This window comes from Sciurus carolinensis, chromosome 6 (genome assembly GCF_902686445.1).
Source record: "Sciurus carolinensis chromosome 6, mSciCar1.2, whole genome shotgun sequence".
NCBI lineage: Eukaryota > Metazoa > Chordata > Mammalia > Rodentia > Sciuridae > Sciurus > Sciurus carolinensis.
In genome coordinates, this window is record NC_062218.1 from 92,018,522 (window position 1) to 92,043,027 (window position 24,506).

General features: G+C 33.7%; 1 protein-coding gene across 1 annotated transcript in view; it reads right to left on the reverse strand.

Annotated features, from left to right (window-relative positions):
* The window catches only part of Fbxl17 (F-box and leucine rich repeat protein 17), a 515,989-nt gene that overhangs the window by 473,897 nt on the left and 17,586 nt on the right, over nucleotides 1-24,506 (reverse strand). Inside the window, exon 4 of the mRNA XM_047555024.1 lies at nucleotides 8,382-8,517. Coding sequence (XP_047410980.1) covers nucleotides 8,382-8,517 — 136 coding nt within the window. The remainder of the gene's footprint in view (nucleotides 1-8,381; nucleotides 8,518-24,506) is intronic.

Below are 24,506 nucleotides of genomic sequence, written 5' to 3' on the forward strand. Positions count from 1 at the left end.
TATGTCCTATCATCAGTTGATAAATTCCTGGAGTTTGTGAACTAGTTTTAATATTACTAAACTAACATAATTAAGCAAGTAAATCTGCAAAGTAAAAAAACAATGTTTTTCAAAGAAAAATTATTTGAATATTCAATCACTGCCTTCCCTCCATACAACACTGGCACACAGAAGGAAAAATACACACACATACACATGCACATATTCATTCTTTATTGTATTCTATGTGATTTAAATGAAAGAATACATTGATTTGTATCCCTATCAAGTTATCTGATAGATAAACTTAGGCTTAAGTAAAAGATGCCAATAGATTAAAAGAGAATCACAGGGTAAGATCAAACAAAAAAACTTTAAATGAATAAAACGAATCTTAGACAGAATTTATTCTGTCCATAAAATAACTGGTATTTTAATTAAACTGAATCTTTCAAACACTATTTTAACAAAATAAAACCAATTTTATTAACAGTAAGAACAAATTAACATAATCTGACAAGAACAGAATTTATACCCTAGTTAATCAGAATCAAATATTAATAAAAACAACTATCATTCAAAATACTCCTGTAACTGATGACTTTGGTTGGACAAAACTAATACAAAAAAAAATGGTATCATTTAATATGGTAACTATATCAAAGAAAATTTACTTCTTTAGAAAGTCAAAAACCTCTTGACTCTCCATCTTTAAACTATTTTTAAGCTTTTATCTGTATACTCGAACCCATCTTTTTTAAAGTGTATTCCCAAAATATTTGAAGAAATACATTTTAAAATCATGTTCAATTCAATAGTAACCCATGTCACTAAACCAATGCTATAATATCTATTATTTAATGTCATTACAAAGGGTGGGGTGATGAATATAAATAAAAATAAATAAGTACTTTCTGCCCTCAAAAGAGTAGGCAATTCATCAACAAGAAGCACCTCTACACCATAATTTCAATTGTTAAGAGAGAGCAATTTGGCATAATTTAGTAAAAATTTTAAAATGTACTTATCTTACCACTTATAGGTATATACCTAGAGAATGCTTACACATAAACATAGAGGACTTACACAGGATTTTATTGCATAACTGCCTATGAGAGTAAAACAATGGATGCAATATAAGTATCCTTCAATAAGAAACAGATAAACAGAAGGTACATACCTATGACAGAACACCAACAGAACTGACCAAATTATATTGTTATACTGTGTGCATGTACAAATATTTAACAACATATCCCATCATTATGCACAACTATAATGCAGCAACAAAAATGTGGAAAAAAAGAATAAATTACATTTTCATTATAGTTAGGCCTCAAAAACAAAACTAAAAACACAAAGTGTAGACTGATACATACTTTGCAAGGACCAAACACTTACCCATATGACACCAGCTATAAATTATGTGTGTCCACAAACAAACAATACCACATTGTTCATAGTTAGTCACACGTATGTTAAAATAGTTTTTAAAGAATTTTAGATCATCACCATAGTCACCTTTGGAAGTAGCAATGAGATGACAGCAAACCAGGACAACTAAAAGTTTATTTGCTATTAAGTCAATAAGAAGCAGTAAATTTAACAAAATGTTAACAATGTCTGAGTGATGGGCATATGGATTTACTACTTTTAGCGTTCTATATTTTCTTAATTTATCAATACTTGTTAAATCTCACGTTTGCTGAAATCCCATGCTATAATCATTATTACTCAGAGACTTCAAAATTCCTTAGCATAGGGCTGGGGAGATAGCTCAGTAGTAGAGTGCTTGCCTTAATGCCCTGAGTTCGATCCCCAGTACCGCCAAAAAAAAAAAAAAATTCCTTAGCATAAAACTCAAGTAACTTAACACCTAGCCCCAGTGTTTCTTTTCAGACCACAATATAACACTTATCCCACCTGTAAACTCAATATTACTGTAATATCTACCTTTTATTTAAAATTTCACACATTTTCCTAATGCCTTGTATTGGTTAATGTCATTTCCTACTACTGTAATCATCTTCCCCCAAGAAAAGATTTGCTTGTATAATCATTACATCACTATATAACATTCAAGATTCCATCTGAATTTCACCTACTATTCATAGGATTTTCTGATTCCTTCCCATCCTTCATACAAAAATAACGTTTTTTTTGTTTGTTTTTGTTTGTTTTTGCAATTATTATTCCCATATTACTTATCACTAGGCCAGGATTTGTTTTGTCAGTACTACTTTTCTGTAAGTCTCTCACCATGCCTGGCACAGAGTAGGTGTTCAAATGTTAACTGAACTGAGTGAACATAACAAGTGTTAAGGAACAGAGAGTTCATGAACTCATTAAAATTTTATTGTAACTGCTGAACAACCTGGCACAGTGGCACATGCCTGTAATCCCAGTGGCTCAAGAGACTGAAGCAGGAGGACCACAAGTTTCAAAGCCAGCGTCAGCAACTTAGTGAGACCCTGTCTCAAAATTTAAAAAAAAAAAAGGGCGAGGGGGCACCTGGGAATGTGGCTTAGCGGTGAAAAACCCCTAGGTTCAAGGTTCAATCCCAATTACCAAAAAAAAAAACCCCGGAACAAAAATGAAATGGTAGAATTAAAATCCAAATATCACAGTATAAATACTATGCATGCAGAACAGAAATTCTGTATAAAGAATGCAATTCTGCCATTAAAATGAATTATATTTATAACTGTACAGGATTAAGATCAACATTGAACACTATCTTGAAGACAGCTTCCCCCTTTGATAATTTAAACAAGTTCCTAGAAAAGTTATCAATATGTTTCTACTTGTTCTTGCAGCTTCCCCTGAAATATATCATCATCCTAGCAAAAAGATCTTCTACTCTTGCTAATATTAACTTCTTCCATCAATGTCTAAGAGCACCTGTCCCTAAGTGTTAGAGGCAGATAATGTCTGTTGGATGTTATTGCTTGGTTCAAACCTATATGATTGCACCATCTTGAAGTATACATGCAATCAAAATGGTTGGGAAAAAAAAGATTTTGGAATCTTAATAGACTGGGTTAAGAATCTTGACTTTGGTACTTGTTTGCTATTACTTAACCTCTTTTGGCCTCAATTTCTTCATATCATAAATGGGATTAAAAACAGTAGATCATATAGTGGTTGTGAGGATTAATCATACAAAGTAGCATAGTGCTAGCACTTTATCTCAAAAGCTTAACTACTATGTAGTATTTTAAAATGTCAACAAATGACAGCAAAGTTCTGAAATGTAGTTGCTACTATATTAATGTTTATGTCCCCTCCCCCAAATTAATATTTTGAAATTCTAACCCTCAAGATAATAGAGTTAGAAGGAAAGGAACTTTCTGAGGTGATTAGAACACAAAGGTATAGCCTCAATGAATAGGATTCATGAATTTATAAAACAGGCCCTTTCACCATGACATCACAGGGGGAAAAAAGCATCTATGAATCAAAAAGGGGCTCTCATTAAACTTTGAATCTGCCAGCACAGTGATTTTGGGCATCCCAGTCTCCAAAAAGGTAAAAAATAAATTTTTGTTGTTTATAAACTATCCAGTCTACAATATTTTGGCAAAGCAATCCAAAGAGACTAGGAAAATAGCATACAATATGAGATGAGGGTTGGAGATATCGTTCAGTCGGTAGAGTGCTTGCCTTGTAAGCACAAGGCCCTAGGTTCAATCCCTAGCATCAAAAAAACAATAAGATGAAGTTCCCTACCTTTAGATCAGTTCTTTAGAATGCCACAATCAAATACAACTGTTCACTGGAAACTACTACTCTGGGTTTAAGTAAATGTCCCATTATTAAGAGAGAGGAAAAAAAAGGCAAAATTTTAAAGGCAAGTATTAGAAAACAGAATTTCTCACAAATGTGAAATATTTATGTCTGGAATTACACATAAAATCAATTCACAAGGAGTGCTTGAGAAACAAAATACAGGAGTGTGGCAGAACAAGGCAAACTAATCTCCCGAATATATAAACCCTAATATATAAACCCTGAATATATTAACTCTGTGTTGAAGAATAAGAGTCTGGAAATGTAAATTTCATACAATGCCATTTATATGTTTATCTTATCTTACATACCCAGCCGATGACCAACATGGCCATCAGTCTACCTAATCGGCAATAGCAAAAATGAACTATACTGTCACTGGTGTCATACATTTGATATTATACATCTTAATCTCAGTCTAATCCTCATAAGAAAACATGTGCAGAAGTACTACATCCTTTCTGTAAAGAAGGAAATGAAAGTACAAAAATTAAGATAACTCTTTCAAGTCACTAGGTCAAAAACAGGTTTCAACTGGTTCACTGTGACTCAATTTCCTCTTAAAATGCTTCCAATCTAGAGGAAGAAATCCTGGAGAAGTAAATTTAAATTCTACTACCTCATCCATATAAGCCTCCCAAAACATCACCATTACAGCAGCAGTCAAAGGTCTCTAAGTATCATGAAAATTATAAAACTAGTCAAATATCAATCAGAAGATTGGAATATATAAAACCAAATTAACTTTCAGGAGTCAAGTTTCAACCAAGATATCTTTATCATTTCCCTAATACTTTCTAAAATCTATTCAAAACATTACCCATTTTCTTGATAATTGAGAAAACTATACTAGTTCACAGTCTAACTCTTCAGAGTAGGCATAAAAAAATAAACCAAACACACACAGATCTATATCAAATATCCTGCCTCAGAGTTAACACAGAAGTTATTTTTGAAATAAATCATAAAATACGATTGTAAATATTAAGTTGTATAGGAAATGAGAGATAATCTATCTGACCTCATCATTTTACAACCAAATAAAAAGTCAGCCAAAGAACTTCTGTCCAGAAAGTACAGAAGCAGAATCTGGTACAGGGAGAGAACAAAGCAGCAAACAACATATTACAGAAGTTTCCAGGTCATCAATAATCATACAACTACAATGATTTGAATGTGTCCCCCAAAGTTCATGTGTTAGAAATTTAATCTTCAATGCAACATTTTCCAGAAGTGGAGATTAAAAAGGGATAAGGTCATTAGTCCTTTCCCCTCATTAATTAATTCATGTCACTATACTGAGAGTGGGTTTATTATCAGAATAGATTTATTACAGAAATCAGTTCGACCCCTCACTTGCCTTTGCATGCTTCTCTTTCTTCCCTGAACCCCCTATTTCCCTCCCTTCCCCCCTCTCCCCCTTACCCTCCAGCCTTCTGTCATGGGATGATAGAGTCAACTCTAAAGCCCTCACCAGATGATACTATGCTCTTGAACTTCCTAGCCTCCAAACTATAAGAATAAATTTATTCTTTATAAACTACCCAGTATCAGGTATTCTGTTACAGCAGCAGAAAATGCACTAAGATAATGCCCTTATAAATATAACAAAATAGCTTTGTCACAAGTACTACATAGAAATGATATAAAAGCTATCACTAGAAAGAAGAAACATGCATACAATATGCTAGACTCTATAGCCGAATTCCTTAAATCTATTTCTAGACTCTGAATTTCATAGCAAATTCAAAATGCACCCACATAGGTGTAAGACACTTTCTCACTCAAAAATGACTGAAACCAAAATTTACTCTTTTGAGAGGATTCTACATGGAGTTCTCAATTCTGTGCCTTTACCATAATTCATATGCATCTTAAAATTTCCAATCTTCAGTTTCCATGTGATAAAACTTCTCCCTCTGTCAAACACAGGAATCATTCCCCTACTCTAAAGTTTATCCTATTTAATCAGGGTCACAAATAAGAATATTCAAATATCTTGCTACTTCATATAAAATGGCTTCACCCTGCAGGCTTCTAGACATAACATTTCAACTGACTTGAAAAAGAAATTTTCCCATTAAAAACACCTGAAGGACCAAAAATTTAAATGAAGCATAACAGCATAAACTACATAAGCATTATATCTTCAGAGTTACAGAAAGAAACAACAGCTGCGTCACTGAAATATACAAAGACAATGCTGCCATCTAAAGGCCAAGATATAATATGAAAAGATGTACTGATTCAAAAACTGCCAAGGTATGTAAAAAATCAATGAATTTGTTATTCAATTCGGCAAACTTTATACTTTAAAAAACTATTCTATGATTATATTTAGTCTTTTTTAGATTCAATTTACTAAGAGAGTTAGCAATTTGGCTAATTAGGAATATTTGTTAAAGCACAGATCAGGTTCTAATGGTATCCTTTCAGACAGTGTTTTCTGTAAGCACCTCAATTACTTGCTAGTACAAAATACTTCTTAAGTGATAAATAACACTTGTCAAAATGAAAACTGCCATACTACTTTAAATTGTAGCTTTGCAAGTAAATTAAATACTTTATTTCATAAATTTTTAAAATATAGAGTAAAGCTCCTATGGGAATTTAGTTATCAATAACTATTATTGGAATTTAATGTATTCTAAATTTCCCTAAGAATCTTAAATAGGAAAAATTTTATTGAATTGACCTTTCCTTAGTATTCAGCAAAACTACTTCAAATTTCCAATGAAATAAAAATGTATAATGAATAAAACTAAATCTAGAACTGATTTCCTTAGGATGTAACCACATATCATCTTTTAATGTGCCCTAACATCAGGGGAAAACAAATGTGAAAATAAAGGGGAACCTTTAAACATAAACATAAACAGCTACCTTCTTTGAATCATTAGCTAAAAGTTTCTTACAGTGCCAATAAAGATACTAATCTGTATTTAAAAACAATAAACAAATTTTAATCAAAATCAATAAATATCCCTATTAAGGAATAGAAAAATTAAAGTTGGGATTACTATTCTTTAATTTATCTGAAGTATAAAGTAGAAATGAACAGTTTAACAATTTTAGTTTTGATATCATCAAAACTACTCGGCATAAAAACTAGGTACCAAAAAATTCTGATCTTATGGATCAGAGTTTGTACTAAGTAATTTGAGGATGTCATTTAATCCTCAAACTACAACTCATCAAAAGACAAATACACAGCACCATTTACAAATAAGGTTTAAAAACCTTAAATAGTTCTCTCAGATCATAATACAAGTTAATAAATAACCATAACACAAAAATTCAGTATCTCTGACCCAAAAGACTTAATTCTCCTTACGAGTCATTCAGCCTCAAATGATTACATTTATATTAAATGTAAGAAGGAGTATGAAATGTTTTTACTATATATTGTCAGGGGAAAAAATATTCTATGTTGAGGAAAACAGCATTTATTTTCAGTTTATAAGTGTTTCAAGTTTTCTAATATCTTTAATAACAGTATTATCTCACTGGAAGTGCTGATGCTTCAAGAATCTTTCGAAATTTAAGTTTATATAGAGATCTATTTAACAAATATCAGTTTTATAAACTGACTCAAAGGGACAAGAAAAAGACCTCTATATTTTTAAGATGCAATTTTTTTGAAGACTTTATAAATGCTATTTCACACTAGCCTGCAAGCATTTTCCATTAGACTATTTTTCAATGTTGAGAACTCTTAAGTGCTTCCCTACTGACATTTTTTTTTTGTTAATTTGTACAATATACCCATTAAATTAAAATTAAGTGGATCTGAATATTATTTAGACATATAAAGGAATGCAGCTCTCACACAGGCTACAAAATGAGTAAACATTGAAAATATCTTCGTGAAAGAAGCCAGATACAAAAGGCCACATATTGTGTGATTCTATTTATATGAAATTTCTAGAATAGGTAAATTCAGAGAAACAGAAAGTAATTAGCAGTTGCCAGGCACTAGAAGAAAGTACTGATGGGCATAGTGTTTCTTTTGGAGATAATGAAAATGTTTTAGAATTAGATGTTAGTGATGACTACACTATTATTTGAGCATACTAAAAGTCAATGAACTATAGACTTTAAAAGGATGAATCTTGGGATATGTGAATTATATCTCAATAACATAAAATCTAAATGACTTAAGTTAAATACATTAAATGTGTCTGGACTATATGTGTATGTTCTTAAAATATAAAATTTATGCAGTTATTAATTTACTGAATCCCATTTTTCACCATACTAAGTAAAAAGTTCTACTTCACAAATGTATACTTTTCTGGGCATAAAACAAAATCTCAACTCTCTAGAGTTATTATAATTCCTAAAGGAATCAAAAGGAACTACAACCACAGACATGTTTGGCCAATAATTTTATGTTTTCCAATTTACTGAGTTAATTCACTCTCAGAATTTAGAAAAGACATATCATGCTAAGAATCTATTCAGTTATAACCAATTTAAAAAATTATCAGTCTGTTAAGATATTGCTTCTAATTATCTGCCTCTCAACTATCAAAAGAAAATACAGAAAAAAATTTATAAATGAAGTTTAAGGAACTCAAAGGTTATAAACAAAATTGAAAACAGGTACTTACTAATTTGTTTTCCTGCATGTATATTCTTTGTAGTTTCAGACAGCCCTTAGCTATGACGATCATGCCTTCATCTGAGATCTTGTAACACTGGCCAAAATGAATATCTTTGAGTTCTCTGCATTTGGAGCCCAGCTGTAAACAAAGAAATTTGGATAAATGCTCATAAAATAACAAGGGTAACATATTTCTAGTGGGACTTTCATATAATATGTGGACATAACTATACTAGAATTAAAGAATTATTTATAAATTACTTTTAAAATAAGAATGCAACCAATTGATAACTTTCAACAGGTGTAAAAAAGCTGTAACGTTTTTAACCTTCTAACCTCCTTCCCTACTTCAACTACTTCACACTACATGTCCATCAAGGTACTTAGATTCCTTAACAGTTCAAATTCACATCATCATTTCTCGTGAGTCTTATTAGTGGGGAGCAACACAGGCCTAAATCATGGTATGGCCGTAAAGGTAAATATTATACAGCTATTAAAATTGGAATAAACATTTGATAGTGTGTGTGTGTACATATATATATACACATATATATGCATATATATACACACACATATATATAAGTTTTTAGAATATAATCCAATTTTATAAACAAATGTTTTGTTTTTGTTTTTGTTTTTGTTTTTGTTTTGCAGTGCCCAGGGATCAAACCCAGGGAGGGTCTTATACATGCTAGATAAGCATCAGAAATATATATTCACGTACATACACATACGCATACGAGAAAAGAAACTGAAACATACAATGTATTGACCCTGGTTATTTTTTCATTAGTGACTGGAAATTTTTTTCTTTCTGCCTATGAATCTTCTCTAATTTTTTAAACTAACATTTTTCTAAGAAAAAAAACTTTGAAGTTCTATTTCAAGTAATATTAGAAGGATATGCAAGTTATTTTCCTAGGGGTGGTGAGGCATAAAAATGATGTTATCTACTTTAGGCTACACTCTAACCAGTTATATATTCCTTTAAATAGGTAAACTCCATGAAGACAGGTTGGTTTGGGTCAAATAATATCTCTCTAGTGTCCAATGTTTTACACTAACTCAGTACTTAATATTTGCTGAATGAATGAGAATGTTGATCAGGGTTGTGCATATAAAGAAGCTTCTTTAAATTTTTTTCCCCAGTGATGGAGATGAAACTTGTATGCTAAGCAAGTGCTCTACCACTGAGCTACACCCCCAGCCCAAAAGGCCTCTTTAAAAGGAACAAATACAGGAAACCACGATTGTGGTCTCATATACCACCACGTCCTAGTTAATTAAGGAGTTCTAAACTGGGCCCATGGTTTTCTAAGAGAGTAGACATACATACTCTATTTCATACTATACTCTGACTTTATACTTTCCTTCACCTAATATAAGCAAAACACCAAATAGATGGGCACAGTGGTACATGCCTGTGATCGCAGTGACTCAGGAGGCTGAGGCAGGAATATCACAAATTCAAAGTCAGCCTCAGAAACTTCAAAAAGCCCTGCCTCAAAAATTTTAAAAAAGGAAGAATCTGGGTGGGAAACTTAGTAGTAAAGTATCTCTAGGTTCAATCCCAAATACCACAAAAATTAAAATTAAAAAGAAAATGTTTAGTTGCACTTGTGATTTTGTAAACAATAAAAATCAAAGATAATTTCATATAACACTGCTGTTGCAGATACCAAGAAAAATCATTTTTCTTTATTAGTATTTATCAAGTTCACTATTAGATCAGCTATTGGATCTTATTTAATTCTTTAAAAGAAGCACATATATTTCTAGAACAAATGTACAATAGCATATGATATAAACCAAATAAAGCTGAATCCAAAGCCAGGGCTGGGAAAAGCAGAAAATCAAAATATACTATGAAACTTTTTTTTTCTTTTATTTTTAGTTGTAATGGGCACAATACCTTTATTTTATTTATTTATATGTGGTGCTAAGGATCAAACCCAGGGCTTCACATGTGCCAGACAAGTGCTCTACTACAATCCTAGTCCCACAATAGAACTTTCAACAGGTTCACCTATATCTGGCAATGAGAGTGAGATTAGGAATAAAAAATACCAGGATTCTTAAAACTCTGATTAAGTAATAAACCATCAGATCACTCTCCTCACCCTCTACCCATCCCACAATGAAAAAATACTAGAGTCCTCTGAGAGGAGTAAACATAGGGTTTTGAACTAGGGTATCCACACATAGCTGAGAACAGAAATACACTGCTGAAAATGCAGGGATTGTGTGTAAATTTATAAGTGAAAATGGAGGAATTCAAAGAAATAATTCTAAATTAAAATTTCCAGAATGAAAGAATATGAACATCCAGACTGAGTTCATCCACATGTCTAGCACAAATGATGAAATAACAATGTAAATCCTAAGATTATAGAATTCTAGATTCTACAGTCTTTCAAAGAAAACCAGATTTCACACAAAGAATTTGGTTAAAAACAAAAATACATCAAACTTCCTAAACAATAAAAGAAAGTGATAGCAATACCATCAAATTCTGAAGGAAAATTATTTCTAACATAGTATTCTGTACTCATGATTCAGACCATGAACTAAGTATGAAGGCAGAATTACAGATATTTATTGACATGCAAGTTCTCAAAAGATTTATCTCCCATATACTTTTTGTCACAATGCAGAGTCTATGCTTTTAACAAAACATGAGATCACAGCAAAAGACATGACATCTGGATAACAGGAGATCCAATCCAACATCAAGATGAAGAAAACCTAAGGATGCTAAAGGTAAGATACTAAGATGAACACTAAGACATATAAGAAGCCAAAACTAAAAACCTGCTCACTATCTCAGACAAATCTGCTTTAAAGAAGTAAATTTGATTAAGTATCAACATGTAGGTATACTAACGTAAATGGAAAGAACTTTGAGCTGTGTTAGTGTTAAAGAATAAAAACACTAAGTAACTAAAGTTGAGGAAAAAAGGTTTATTAATATCAATGAAAACGAAATGCTAGGGAGGGGGAAAAAGGTAGGTACACAATTTAAAATGTGAATATGGAATACTTATTTAACAAAAATTACAGTAGAATTATGTTGAAAAGATGAAAGGATAATAGAAGTATATATAAGTAAGCCAAATCTTTGTCTTCCATGGCAAGAAATCACCTACCTAGCCCAAGTATGTTAATTATAAAATGCAGACAAACCTGGTAGGGGAAAATATTTTCTCCTCCTGGAAGAAGTCCAATTAGTCTAATTCCGAGTCTCTCCACTGATTAGTTTGTGTTTAATAAAGGAGAGACATTATGCTCATCACTATAATTCTTCCTCTTAGGAACTCTCTGTCCATAGGGAATGTCATCTTTACTTTCTAATTGGGGCCTCTGTGGTGGTCTGGCCTAGTCAATTACTAAGTCAGTTGACCAAACTCCAGGGTCAAGTTTAACAAGCCCATTTAGCTTTAGTGCTAAGCAACATACTTCACCTTAAGAGTTTCTTAGTAATAAAGTTGGTATATTATCATCTATCACTATTTCTCTGTCATATTTCTCAATCCAGTCAGATTCAGCATTAGTAAAGGGCAGACCCCTTGAGACTTCAACACTTAATACACCAGCAAGGAACACTGAAAAAGAAAGCTAGAATCTTTACCTAAGGAATGGCTGAGGTTTTTGGTGAAGTTTTAGGCATCACTTTGTACTCAAATTGGTAGAACCTCAGATTTAGAGTATACATCAATCACACTATAACAGAGAGGGAAAGAGATTAAGATAATTTCATGATATGCTGACACTTGACAAAGGGGTATGGTGGCTTTATCTACTAGGAAATGACTTTTCATAGAGGTAAGGGTCATGTGGGTAATCATACAAAGAAAAAAACCATGTAGATTGACCACTGCAGACATTATCAACACATGAGCTCTTGCTAGTAATTGAAGAACTCAGAAGACAAGCTATTCTGATTCATTAATATTGAGTATAAATGTCATTTTATCTGACTGCAGAAACTATAAAGTTCTAGTTTAGACAACATCAATAGACACAAAAGGCAAGTCCCATGTGTACTAATTACCATAACCTCACCCACAAATAAATACTCTAAAGTTCCAGACAATTCAAGCACATAAAGTCAATCATTGTACCCAATGTATTTTCCAATTTTGCTGATATTCTTCAAATCTCATCTATCCAAGACCCACTTGATAAATGGTTATGATGGCTTTATAAAAATACTCAGAGGGCATCAACCAAGCCCTTATAAGAGTATCAAGCTTTGCATGCCCTGAATGCAACATCATTAGTAAAAACAGCATACAATTCTACTAAATACAGAATTCTTCATTCAGGAAGAATGCTAGATATATAGGAGCTCGGATCCTGCCAAAGTGAAAGATCTTGATAAGAACCCTGGGATCCAACTGAGACACCAAAAAGTTGGTAGCCCCGGAGTAAAGAAACATGGCCTAGAGTAAGGTCTATTCTAGACCATCCAAGTTAGAGATATTTGAGAAACACCTTGGGCTTTCCACACACCCACTAATAAAAAGCACAAAATAAAGTGAAAAACACAAAGATGATGATCTAATAATTGCAATGCCTGTTTTAAAAAAAATTGATTTCTGCTCACTAGTCTGGTTGTGTGAAGACTTTAAGTCATTACTATGTCCCAAAAAATAAAAAGTCAAATAAACTGAAAACTCATCAAAGAAATGAAGACACAATAAACCGCTGTCCCCAAAATTAGAAAGACAGGCAGACACAGAATCACAACTAACTAGAACAGAAACCTACTAGCAGGAACAGTAGGAACCAAGAACTGGAATAGGAAAATCTGATACTGTAACTGAAAAAGTGTTCGAGGTTCTGCACAGACAAGTATGAGAGTTAAAAAATTCCAGGGGATCCAGAAATTGGAGGGCCTCCACACTGATGAGCTCTAACTATAGGAGCTCTAAAAAGACCTCACAGAGAACATCAGAGAAAAATCACTTCATGGCAATGGAAGGGGAAAAGTAACCATTTTGAAATCTACCAGAACATTCTGTTCCTAATAAGATTTGCCCTCAGAAGGGGTTTTTACCACAGCCTACTGTGCTTGAGTTTTGTCACAGCCCAACCTTCCCTGAGAATGGAAATACCCAAAACTTTGGCTCCTCTAACCATCTTATCCCACAACTAAGTTGAAAAAATTCAAAAATTTTAAAGTTAACAGTTAAATCCTGATAACAAGACTAATATAACACTTCTCCCTACCTCCATACTTTACCACCACTTTATTAAAGGCCCATTTATAGAAGCTCCATTTCCCAGTACATCACATCCACTTTTCAAGGAAAAATTGTAAGGTATACTAAAAGGCAAAAAAATAATAGTTTAAAGAGACTGGAAAAGTGTCAAAACCAGGATCAGACATGGCAGGAATGTTTGAATCATTAGACCAAGAATTTTTAAAAATTAAAATTAATATGCTAAGAACTTGATGAAAGGAGTAGATAACAAGCAAGAACAGATGTATAAGCCAACCCATTTTGGTTATTTTTTGCTTTCACAATGGTGCCGAAACCCTGGAATGGAGTTTTTGGAGGTTCTTTTTACCCTCCCCTTTCTAACAAACCTCCCTTTCCCCATCTCCTTTGACTTTTCACCCAACAGTTATATAAATGGCTGATGGGACCTGGGAAGTAACCATACACCATCTGGCACTCCTATGGTTCTCTGAGGTCCAGGAAGCCCCCAACCATGGCTTGTGCAGCTGTTGTTGAATTCCCAGACTGACTGTTCCTCCCCTACCCGGATCAGAGGTCACTTTTTGCCATTTTGTTTCCACTTGCAACACCAGCCACCTCATTCTTCAGAGAGGTAAGACCCTCCCCCCTTGTCTCACAGAGGCACCCCACCCTCACCTTTTGATTCATCCAGGCCCCAGGAGTCCTCTATCATTGATTGTAGAATAGGACACCCTCTCATTCTCCAGTGGAACTCTGTCCAGTGATGGAAGACAGACATGAAGGAATACCTTGATCTCGACCACCACCACAACCTCTCCAACATGTGGGGGGTAGCAGTTCTTCCCACAGGACTCCTCCTCGAGGTTTGTCATTAATATGACTTCAAAAGCAAATGCCCAGATCTGGCCTCAATATAAATTAAACAACCTAAGTCAATGGCCCAAAAAACCAGTCAGTCCCACAAGGCTCTCCCTTAGGTTGTTTCATGAAAAATCTCAAATTGGGAACTTTGACCCAAAAATTCTCCAAGATTTGGACAATTTGGGTTCCCTATCTCAAGCTTCCTTTTTCCTTCTCCCAAAGCCCTCATTGTGCCAGTCCTGCTCTTCTCCACAGCTAGGTCTTACTGACTCACAACTCTCTTCTTCATTCACTACCCAAAAAATAGGAAATAAACACCCTCCTTATAGACCCCAGGGTCCTCTACTCCCTCATCCTACCCCCCAAACCCCAAGTCCCCACTCCCTCTCCCCCTTTGCCATCACCTCATCTTAAACTATCTAAAACTCTTCCAATGAAACATACATTCCCTCTCTGGGAGGTGGCAGAGGCTCAAGGGATGATCTAAGTTCATGTTCCCCCTTTCTATGACAGATATGTCCCAAATTGAGGACAGATTAGATTCATTTTCTGAAAATGAGCTACTACTAAGGCTATAACCAATATATGAATGACCCTAGACCTCAATACCTGCCAGTACTCTCCTTGTCACTGTCCAATTCTGCACCTGATATCCATAAAAAACTTACACAGTTAGAAAACGGTCCCAAGACTTCTGAGCAGCAACTTTTAGATACTGCTTTAAAAGTCTTTAACAAGTGGAAGAAGAGACAAAGAAACAGAAAGAAAAGTATCTCCAAGTTCAATTTCAACTCTCTCAGCCATCCATAAACTAAAAAACCCCTGCTGCTCATGGCCCCACCAGACCCTCTAATACATCTTCCGGGGCCTGTTTCCAATGTGGACAGATAGGACATTGGGCAAAGGCTTGCCCTAACTGAAGGCCCCCCACGAATCCCTGTTCTAACTGTGGACAAGGGGGACACTGGAAGAAGGACTGTCCCCAGGGAAGAACACCCCTCTCCTCAGTACAATCCACTTCCCAAGTTTCATACACTAAATTACTAGACTAAGGGGAGCCAAACTTCACTGCCTCCATGACCAAAGGAAATACCCCAATTATGGAAGTCTCCAAATTAAAAGCCTCCATCATCATTCCTCCTTTAAGATCTACTATCTTTTTTTTTTTTTTTTTTTTTTTTTACATTCCAGTCTGAATCTGATCTCTGCCTCCTTTAAACCTTCTAATTATTCCTTACTCGCTGGGATTGACCACAGTTTGGGGTCACCCCAACACTGCTAAACACTATCCCCCTATTCAAGTCTTTTTAGTCAAAAAGACCCCACAAATCTGGCCTTATTACCAACTGGGTAATAAAAATGGTTAAAATGACCTAGGCATGAGGTGTAACTCAAATTGCAGATTCCCTTCACTTCTATCAGCTTTCACCCTTGCGTTGAAATGTAAATTGTGGAGGCCTGACCAACTTACAAGGACTTCTGACCAGAGGTGGGGGTAAAGTGCCCTTTTAAATCCAAGCCACTGTCTTCTTTACCTTGAGAATCTTAACCTAAGTATTTCAGAGCTCTTACTTTTTCAATATCTGAACTCACTCTAAGTCAAAAGTAAACTTTGATAAAGATGTTCTGCATGCTCCTATACTAATTATGGTCATGTTTTTCTCTAGAACTCTTGTTTTTTTAAATTCTATATTTTTGAGCTCATGATTTTATGGTGAATTCGCACTCCTAAAATATATATTTTTCTGATAAGTCTTATTGCATCTAATTATAGAGATATTTTCCACTGTTTTTGTTCAGGGATCAAATTTTTCAAGGGTTAGCTCTCAATCTCACAGAGGCTTTAATAAACATCTATAGCACTGCAGTGGAGATCTACCTACAAAAAGCTACCAGGTCTTTGTTTCTTGTTAGTTTTGTGTATGTGTGCACACCTGTCTATTCTGTTGTCATGTCTATATGTGCTTGTGTCCATGTATCATCAATATGGTATCAAAATTGGCACATAATCAAATTAAAATTTAAATAAAAAATGAATCCAATACCTTTAGTTCACATGATTTCAAAAGTTCAATTTAAATCAGGTAAACAGATAAAAATAAAGATGTCTTTAAAATTACTAAGTCAAGTATTTCTAGGTGGTCAGACAATTAATAGAGTGCTAATTTCAACATTATGTCTAGAATGTAATACCCATTGTTTCTAGGATTTTTCTAGGCTTTTTCTCCAACAAGGAAGAGATGGCTAATGCTGTTCACTCCACTTGTCTGATATCTTATTAGTGTTAAAAATAAGTAGCTTAAAAATGAATGGGACTAATCTTCAAAACTGTGTTTGTTAGAGATATCTGATTAATTTATGAAGTTAAAGTGCTAATAGTTATATTCCAGCTGATTAAAAAAATCTTACTTATAAAGTATAAAAATTGTTATCTCTGACTTCTCCAGAAGCTATGCAAACAAGAGAGTACAGTGAAATATTTAAAGTTTTGAGCTAAAAGAAAAAACACCAACCTAGAATTCTTTAATATGTGAAGTTATCTTTCAGAAGCAAAGGAGAAAGAAAAATGTTCACACACACACAAAAAAAAAAAAAAAAAAAAAAAATTTGAGGGAATTTGCTGCCAGTAGATTTGTTTTAGAAAATAAAAAGTCAGGCTGGGGCTGTAGCTCAGCAGTGGAGCACTTGATCACTTGTGTGCGGCACTGGGTTCGATCCTCAGCACCACATAAAAAAGTAAAGATATTGTGTCTATCTACAACTAAAAAAAATTTTTTTTAAAATAAATAAAAGTCTTTTAGATACAAGGAATATTACATAAATCAGAAACTTGGATCTACATAAAGAATAGGCATTAGAGAAATAATGAAGGCAAAATAAAAACTTTATTTTTTATTCTGGCTAAGCTAACAAGTAAAACTTTGCTCAGAATAATAGTAACAATATATTTGATAACATATACTTATGTACCTATCTATATGTTTTTGGTGTAAGCAAAATGAATGACAACAATGATACAAAGGACAGGAAGGAGCAATTAGAAATATGTTGCTATCATAAGGTATTTGTACCACTGTGAAATAGTATACAGTGTTATCTGAAAGTAGCCTTGGATTAGTTACAAACAGATATTGTGAATTCTAGAATAACTACTTACATTTTTTTTGAAAAAAGAAATATGGGTGATCTGCTTAGAAAAGAGAGGAAATGGATTCATATAAAATGCTCAATTAAAACCACAAAAGGCAAGGAAAGTATGTAAGACAAAGAGGCAAAGATCAAGGGCTACTAATAGAAAACATTAACAGATATGGTAGATATGATCTAACTATATCAATAATCACTTTAAATGTCAAGGGGATAAACACACCATTTAAAGAGACTGTCAGAATAGATCAAAAAAATAAGATCCAACTATAAGTTACAAGAACCCACTCTAAATGTAAAGAAATATGTAGGTTAAAAGTTAAGTGGATAGCCAGGCACAGTGGCACACATCTGTAATCCCCATGACTGGAGAGGCTAAGGCAGGAAAATCACAAGTTTGAGGCCAGCATCAGCAACTTAGTGAAACCCCATCTCAAAAGAAAAACTAAAAATAAGGAATGGGAATGTAGCTCAGAAGTAAAGTACCTCTGGGTTCAATCACTGGTACTAAAAAAAAAAAAAAAAAAAAAAAAAAAAAATGAGAGAGAGAAAAAAGCAAATGAATTAAAAAAAAGTTATACCATGCTAACACTACTGAAAGAATGCAAGGAGAAGCTATATTAATTTCAGACAAAGCAGACTTCAAAGAATGTTAGCAGAGATAAAAGGTAGCATTTCATAATGATAAAAAAACAGGGTAAATGCTTCAAAAAGACAGCAATCCTTAGTGTATGTGCAGCTAACAACAGAGTATCAGAATATGTGAGGCTAAAAATTAAAGAATCACAAGGAGAAATAGATTAATTTACTATGGCTGGAGACTCTTACTATAAGATCCAGCGATCATGTTCATTGGTATCTACCCAAAGAATATGGAAAAGTATTTCCATGAGAAGTCCTACTATTCATAATTGGCAAAACTTGGAAGCAACCAAAATGTCCTTCAGTAGTTGAATGGATAAACTGTAGTAGTATACACAATGTATCATCCAGTGCTAAAAATAAATGAGCTATCAAAAGACATAAAAGATGTAATCCCCAAAACACTGGAAGCTGAGGCAGGAGAACTGCCAAGTTCAAGGCCAGTCTCAGCAACTTAGGGAGGTCCTAAGCAACACAGCAAGACCTTGTCTCAAAACAAAAAATAAAATGAGTTGGGGATGTGACTCAGTGGTAAAGAACCCTAGGTTAAATCCCCAGTACCAAGAAAAGAAAAAGAAAAAAATAAATAAATAAAGACATGGAGGATTCTTAAATATGTTCTACTAAGTCAAAGAATCCAATCCCAAAATACTTTATACTATCTAATTCCAACTAGAATCAGAAACATTCTGGAAAACTTTAAAATTATGAAGAAAAAAAAAGATCAGTGATTGCCCAGAGTTGGAGGGGAGTGTGGAATGACATTTAGGGAAGTAAAAATATTCTGTATATTCTAATGGTAGACTTATCTCTTTTTGTATTTGTCCAAACCCATACAATATACAATGCCAAAAGTAAACCCTTATATAAACTATGGACTTTGGGGTTAATGACTGTGTCAATGAAGGTTTATTAAATGTAATAAGTGGATCACTCCAGGGAGGTATGTTGATAATGAGGGAGGTCATGCATGTGTGGAAACAGGGAGAATATAGGAAATCTCTGTACCTTTCTCTCAATTTTGCTATGACTCTAAAACTGATCAAAAAAAAAAATTCTTTAAAAGAGAAGTCCATGGCACATTCACAAAAATTAGATAGCAAATGAAATTTGAACATTTACATTAATCCCAAAATGATCTAAACAGGCAATAACTGTACATTAAGAGAGAATTACAGATTGAGAGAAAAAAGAAAAAAGCAATCCTTCAGAAATGTAAAGAAGATGATTACAATTATTAAATAACAAAATCTGGGAATAACTACAATAACTTCAGACAGAGCAGACTTCCAAGTCAGAAAAGCTGTCAGTGATAAAAAGGGACATAATATAATGAAGGAGACAATACTCCAAGAAAACATAATAACCCTTAATAAGTATGTACCTAACAAGAGTGTCAGAATATGAAGGAAAAACTGAGAGCTACAAAGTAAAATACATGAATCCATTATGACAGAAATTTTAATATCCTTTTCTCAGAAATGGACAGATAGAGAAGTCAAAAAAATCTTTTTTTAAGTGTATAGTTAACCCCCAACAACACCAACAATCAACTGGATATGGTGGACATCTATAAACTATCTAAATAACATCAGAATTTATATTCTTCTTAAGCTAACATGGAACATTCATCAAGACAGACTACACTGTGAACCATAAAACACACCTTAATAAATTTAAAATAACAGAATCATGTAATATCTGCTCTCAGAACACAACAATTAAATTTAAAATTAACAGAAAATCATTGGAATATCCCAAAATATTCAGAAATTTAACAACACACTTCTAAATAACACAGATCAAAGAAGCCTTAAGAGGAACTTAAAAATATATTCAACTAATGTGAAAGTATATGTCAAGGGCTGGGGAGATAGCTCAGCTGGTAGAGTGCTTGCCTCGCAAGCACAAGGCCCTGAGTTTGATCCCCAGTACCACAAAAAAAAAAAAAAAAAAAAAAAGTATATGTCAAAAGTTACGGAATGAAGCAAAAGCAGCATTTATAGAAAAATTTTAGTTTTAGATACTACTGTAAATGGAATTGTTTGAATTTCGTTTCTTTTGGGATTTTTGCTGTTAGTAGACAAAAACACAACTGATTTTTGTATGCTGGCACTCTCCTGAAAATGTTTATTAATTCAGAATAGTTTTTTTGTGGATTGTTTTCTATATATAAAAGTATGTCATCTGCAAATAAGAGATAGTTTCATTTCTTCCTTTCCAACTTGAAAGCATTTTCTTTTTATTGTCAAAATACTCTGGTTTGAACTCGCAGCACAATGAAAAACAAAAACTTTACATTCTTCTCTTTATTCCTATTCTTAAGAGAAGTTTTCCATTTTTCACCAACACATCTATCTATCAGCTAGTTTATCACAGATGGTTTTTATCATGTTGAAAGAATATCACTCTATTCCTAGTTCACTGGGTATTTGTTCATTATGAAAGGGTGCTAATTTCTCTAAATGATTCTTTTATAACAATTTTTTTATTCTTTTTCTTCTGCATTGTTATCATGATATATTACATCAATTGATTTTTGTATTTTGAACCAACCTTGCACTCTTGGGATAAACTGCACTTGGTCGTGATATAAGATCCTTTTAATACACTACTGAATTCAGTTTGCCACCACTTGGCTGAAAGGTTTTGCATACCCATTAAAGATACTGGTCTTGGTTCTTTTTAGGTTGTGGTATCTGGCTCCTTCATCTGGCTTCAGAAGCAGGGTAATTCTGGCCTCATGCAATGAGTTCAAAAGAACAACTTTAAACATTTTGGAAGAATTTGAGGAGGATAGGTGTTACCTTTTGTGGAAATCTATTTAGATTTTCTAATTCTTGAATCTGTTTCAAAAGTTTGTGAATTTATAGAAAAAATGTCCATTTCATCTAGGCTGTTGATATAGCTATAGTTTTCTAACAGAATCCTTTTAATTTCTATAAAGTCAGTACAAATGCCCACTCTCATTTATGATTTAGTAATCTGAGTCTTTTCTTTTTATCATAGTCAATCTATTGAAAAGTTTGTCCATTGTTTTGATTTTTTCAAAGAATCTAATTTGGTTTTCTTTCATTTTCTTTATAGTTTTCTGTTCTCTATTCTGTTTATCCGTACTCTGAACATTATTATTTCCTTCCTTCTTCTAGTTTTGACTTTGCTTGCTCTACATTCTCAAGTTCCTTCAGATGTACACTGAGGTTACTGATTTGAGAGTTAGCTTTTTTACTGTATGTTTTTATAAGCTATAAGGTGTTCTCTGAGTGCTGCTTTTGCTGAATCCAATAAATTCTGGTATGTAGTGTTTTCATTTTCACTCATTTCAAATATTTTCTAATTTCACCCATGATTTTTTCTGAACCATTAGTTATCTAAAAGTTTTAATTTCCATATGTTTATTTCCTAGTTTTCTTTCAGTTATTATTTTCCAGATTAATTCCATTACGGTCAGGGAAAACACTTATATATGTTTCTTGAGAACATTCCATGTGTACTTGAGAATTGTGTTCTTCCATTGTTGAGTGGAGTATACTATACATGTCTGCTAGATGAAATTTGGTTTATAGTATTGTTCATGTTCTGTATTTGTTAATCTATCAATTATTGAATAAGAGTTATTGAAGTCTCCAACTATTAAAGCAGACCTATTTTTCCCTTCCACTCTTTCAATTTTTGTTACATATATTTAGAGATTCTCTTGAATCTCTAAAAAAGCACATATAACTATTACATCTTTCTAATGGATTATAACTTTTATCACCATAATCACTCTCATTGTCTCCTAAAAACTTCCTGGACTTACAATCTATCTTGTCTGATAAAATTACCACTCCAGCTCTATTTTGGTTACTATCTATATGGAACAAACTTTTTCCATTCTGTACTTTCAACCCCTATCTGGTTACCTCTCTCAGTGACTTTTTTCTTCACAATACTTTTAGTTACTATCTAGTATCTTTTTATTTCAGCCTAAAGTACTCCTTTGGCATTTCATTTTCTGGAAATTGGGACTGAACTCAAGGATACACTGAGCTATATCCCCAATCCTTCTTCATTTTTTTTATTTTGAGACAGTCCTGGTAAGTTGCTTAGGGCCTTGCAAAGTGGCTAAGGATAACCTTGAACTTGCAATCCTTCTGCCTTAGTCACCTGAGTCACCAGAATTACAGGCATGAGCCACCTGCCCACTCTCCTTTATCATTTACTTTATCATTTCTTGTAAGGAAGTTCTACTTAAAAAAAAAAAAAAAAAAAAAACACTCTTTTGTATTTATTTTTTTTGCAGGGGTTGGGGAGGGGAGACTGGGGATTGTACCCAGGGTTGCTTTTCACCAGTCCTTTTATTTTTTGAGATGGTCTGACTAAGTTGTGGAGGCTAGCCTTCAACTTGCAAGTCCCCTGACCCTAGCCTCACAAGTCACTGGGATTACAGGTATTTGCCACCCAAAAATCTTTACCTAATAAATTCAATGTTTAGGTTTCCTTAAGGATGGGTTCTGCCAATTAATTGGTTCTGCCAATTAATATTTTGTTTCTCTGCTTGCCTTGTGACTTTTTGTTGAAAACTAGGTATCAATACTATAATGTAGAGACAGGTTATTAGATTCTTCCCAATTCCCCAGGGTTTGCTGTCTTTTATTATTCAAGGATTAACTTATGTTTAGCCAGTGTTTGGAAAGAGATTTCCTTAAATCCAACAAAAGAAATTAGAACAAAATAAAATTTTGCCTAGTTTTGGCTCTGTGCTGAGGTACTCCTTCAGTACATTAACAGTTCTGCCTTGACCTTTATTTCCTGTTTGTACTAAGCCTAGAAAGCAGCCAGTGATGAAAGTTTATGGTTATCTGATGCTTTCCTGAGCATGTGTCCTAACCTGAGCATGCATGCATGTGGCTTCTTTTTTGTTTTATTTGTTTTGCAGAGCTAGGCAACCCAGGGCCTCCTGCATTCTATGCAAGCATTCTACCACAGAGCAACAACCTTAGTCCCTGCATGGGACTTTTTAAATTCCTCTGTATACACTGGTATTCTGACTACTGTAATCCTCCCCAAAAAGGAAACTCTCCAAGGCCTTAGGGAGTTCTATTGTATGTCTCACCATAATTTTTTACACAAAACAAATCCAAGTTTTTCCATGTGCCACATGTTTTCAATTAATATCCACTGCTTTTCCTCCCGGACAGAGTTCTAAACAAGATGAAACAGATCAATGAGCACCTGTAACAACTTTTTGAGTAGCTCTCTGGAAGGTTAGAACAGGAAAACAATAATTTACAAACAAGATCTGTTCTGTTACTTCTGGCACCAGGGACATAGAGCACACACTACAAATGCAGACTATCTTCATGCCTGTTGTCAAGCTAGGAAGAAGACAGGGTACTCAAGGAGCATACACTACAAATGCAGACTATCTTCATGCCTGTTGTCAAGCTAGGAAGAAGATGGGGTACTCAAATGTAAAAGTCACAATGCATTCCTTCCACTTTTTAGTTTCCCTTTTCTTGGTTTAGTTTTCCCCTGGTTGCTATAAACCTTTTACTGTTTTCCATAGTTCTGGCGAAGTTGGATCTGATAATTCTCACTTGTTTTCAAATGTTTTTATGGAGGGAGCTGCCTACTCCAATATTTTGCTGACATCTTTAAATATTTATTTTGAAAGCTAAAACTCACAATACAGCCAGATTGAAATTTATTAATGCACAATTATTATCTTTATACCATTTTCATCTAGAAAATACCTACAGTGACTCATTTCCAAAAATGTATACTGAGTTCCATGAATTAGATTAAGTTGTGACAATCAGTCACATAAAATAGTAACTTAACAAATACAGTCTCTTGGATTTATTTTAATACTTTGCTATTGCTATCATTGCTGCCTGGCAAATACTAAGTGATAAGAAAATATTAGGAAAACTACAACAATCTATTAGTCTTAATTAAATGCTGCTTCTCCCCCTGCCCTAGATACATGATTCCAGTCTTTGTTGTGTTATTGTTGTTGTTTGAACCAAGGTGTGCTTTACCACTAAGTTCCATTCCAGTCCTTTTTTATTTACTTATTTATTTATTTTTTATGTGAGACTGTTTCATTAAGTTATCCAGGCTTGCCTGTTTCAACCTCTCAAACTGATGGGATTATAAGCATGTGCCACCATGACCTGCTGATTATAGTTTTATAAGATGTATATATTAAAAATACATTCCACTAGTAAAAACTATTCCACTGGTAAAATATTTGGGGTGACTTTATGGAAATATAAATACCAATA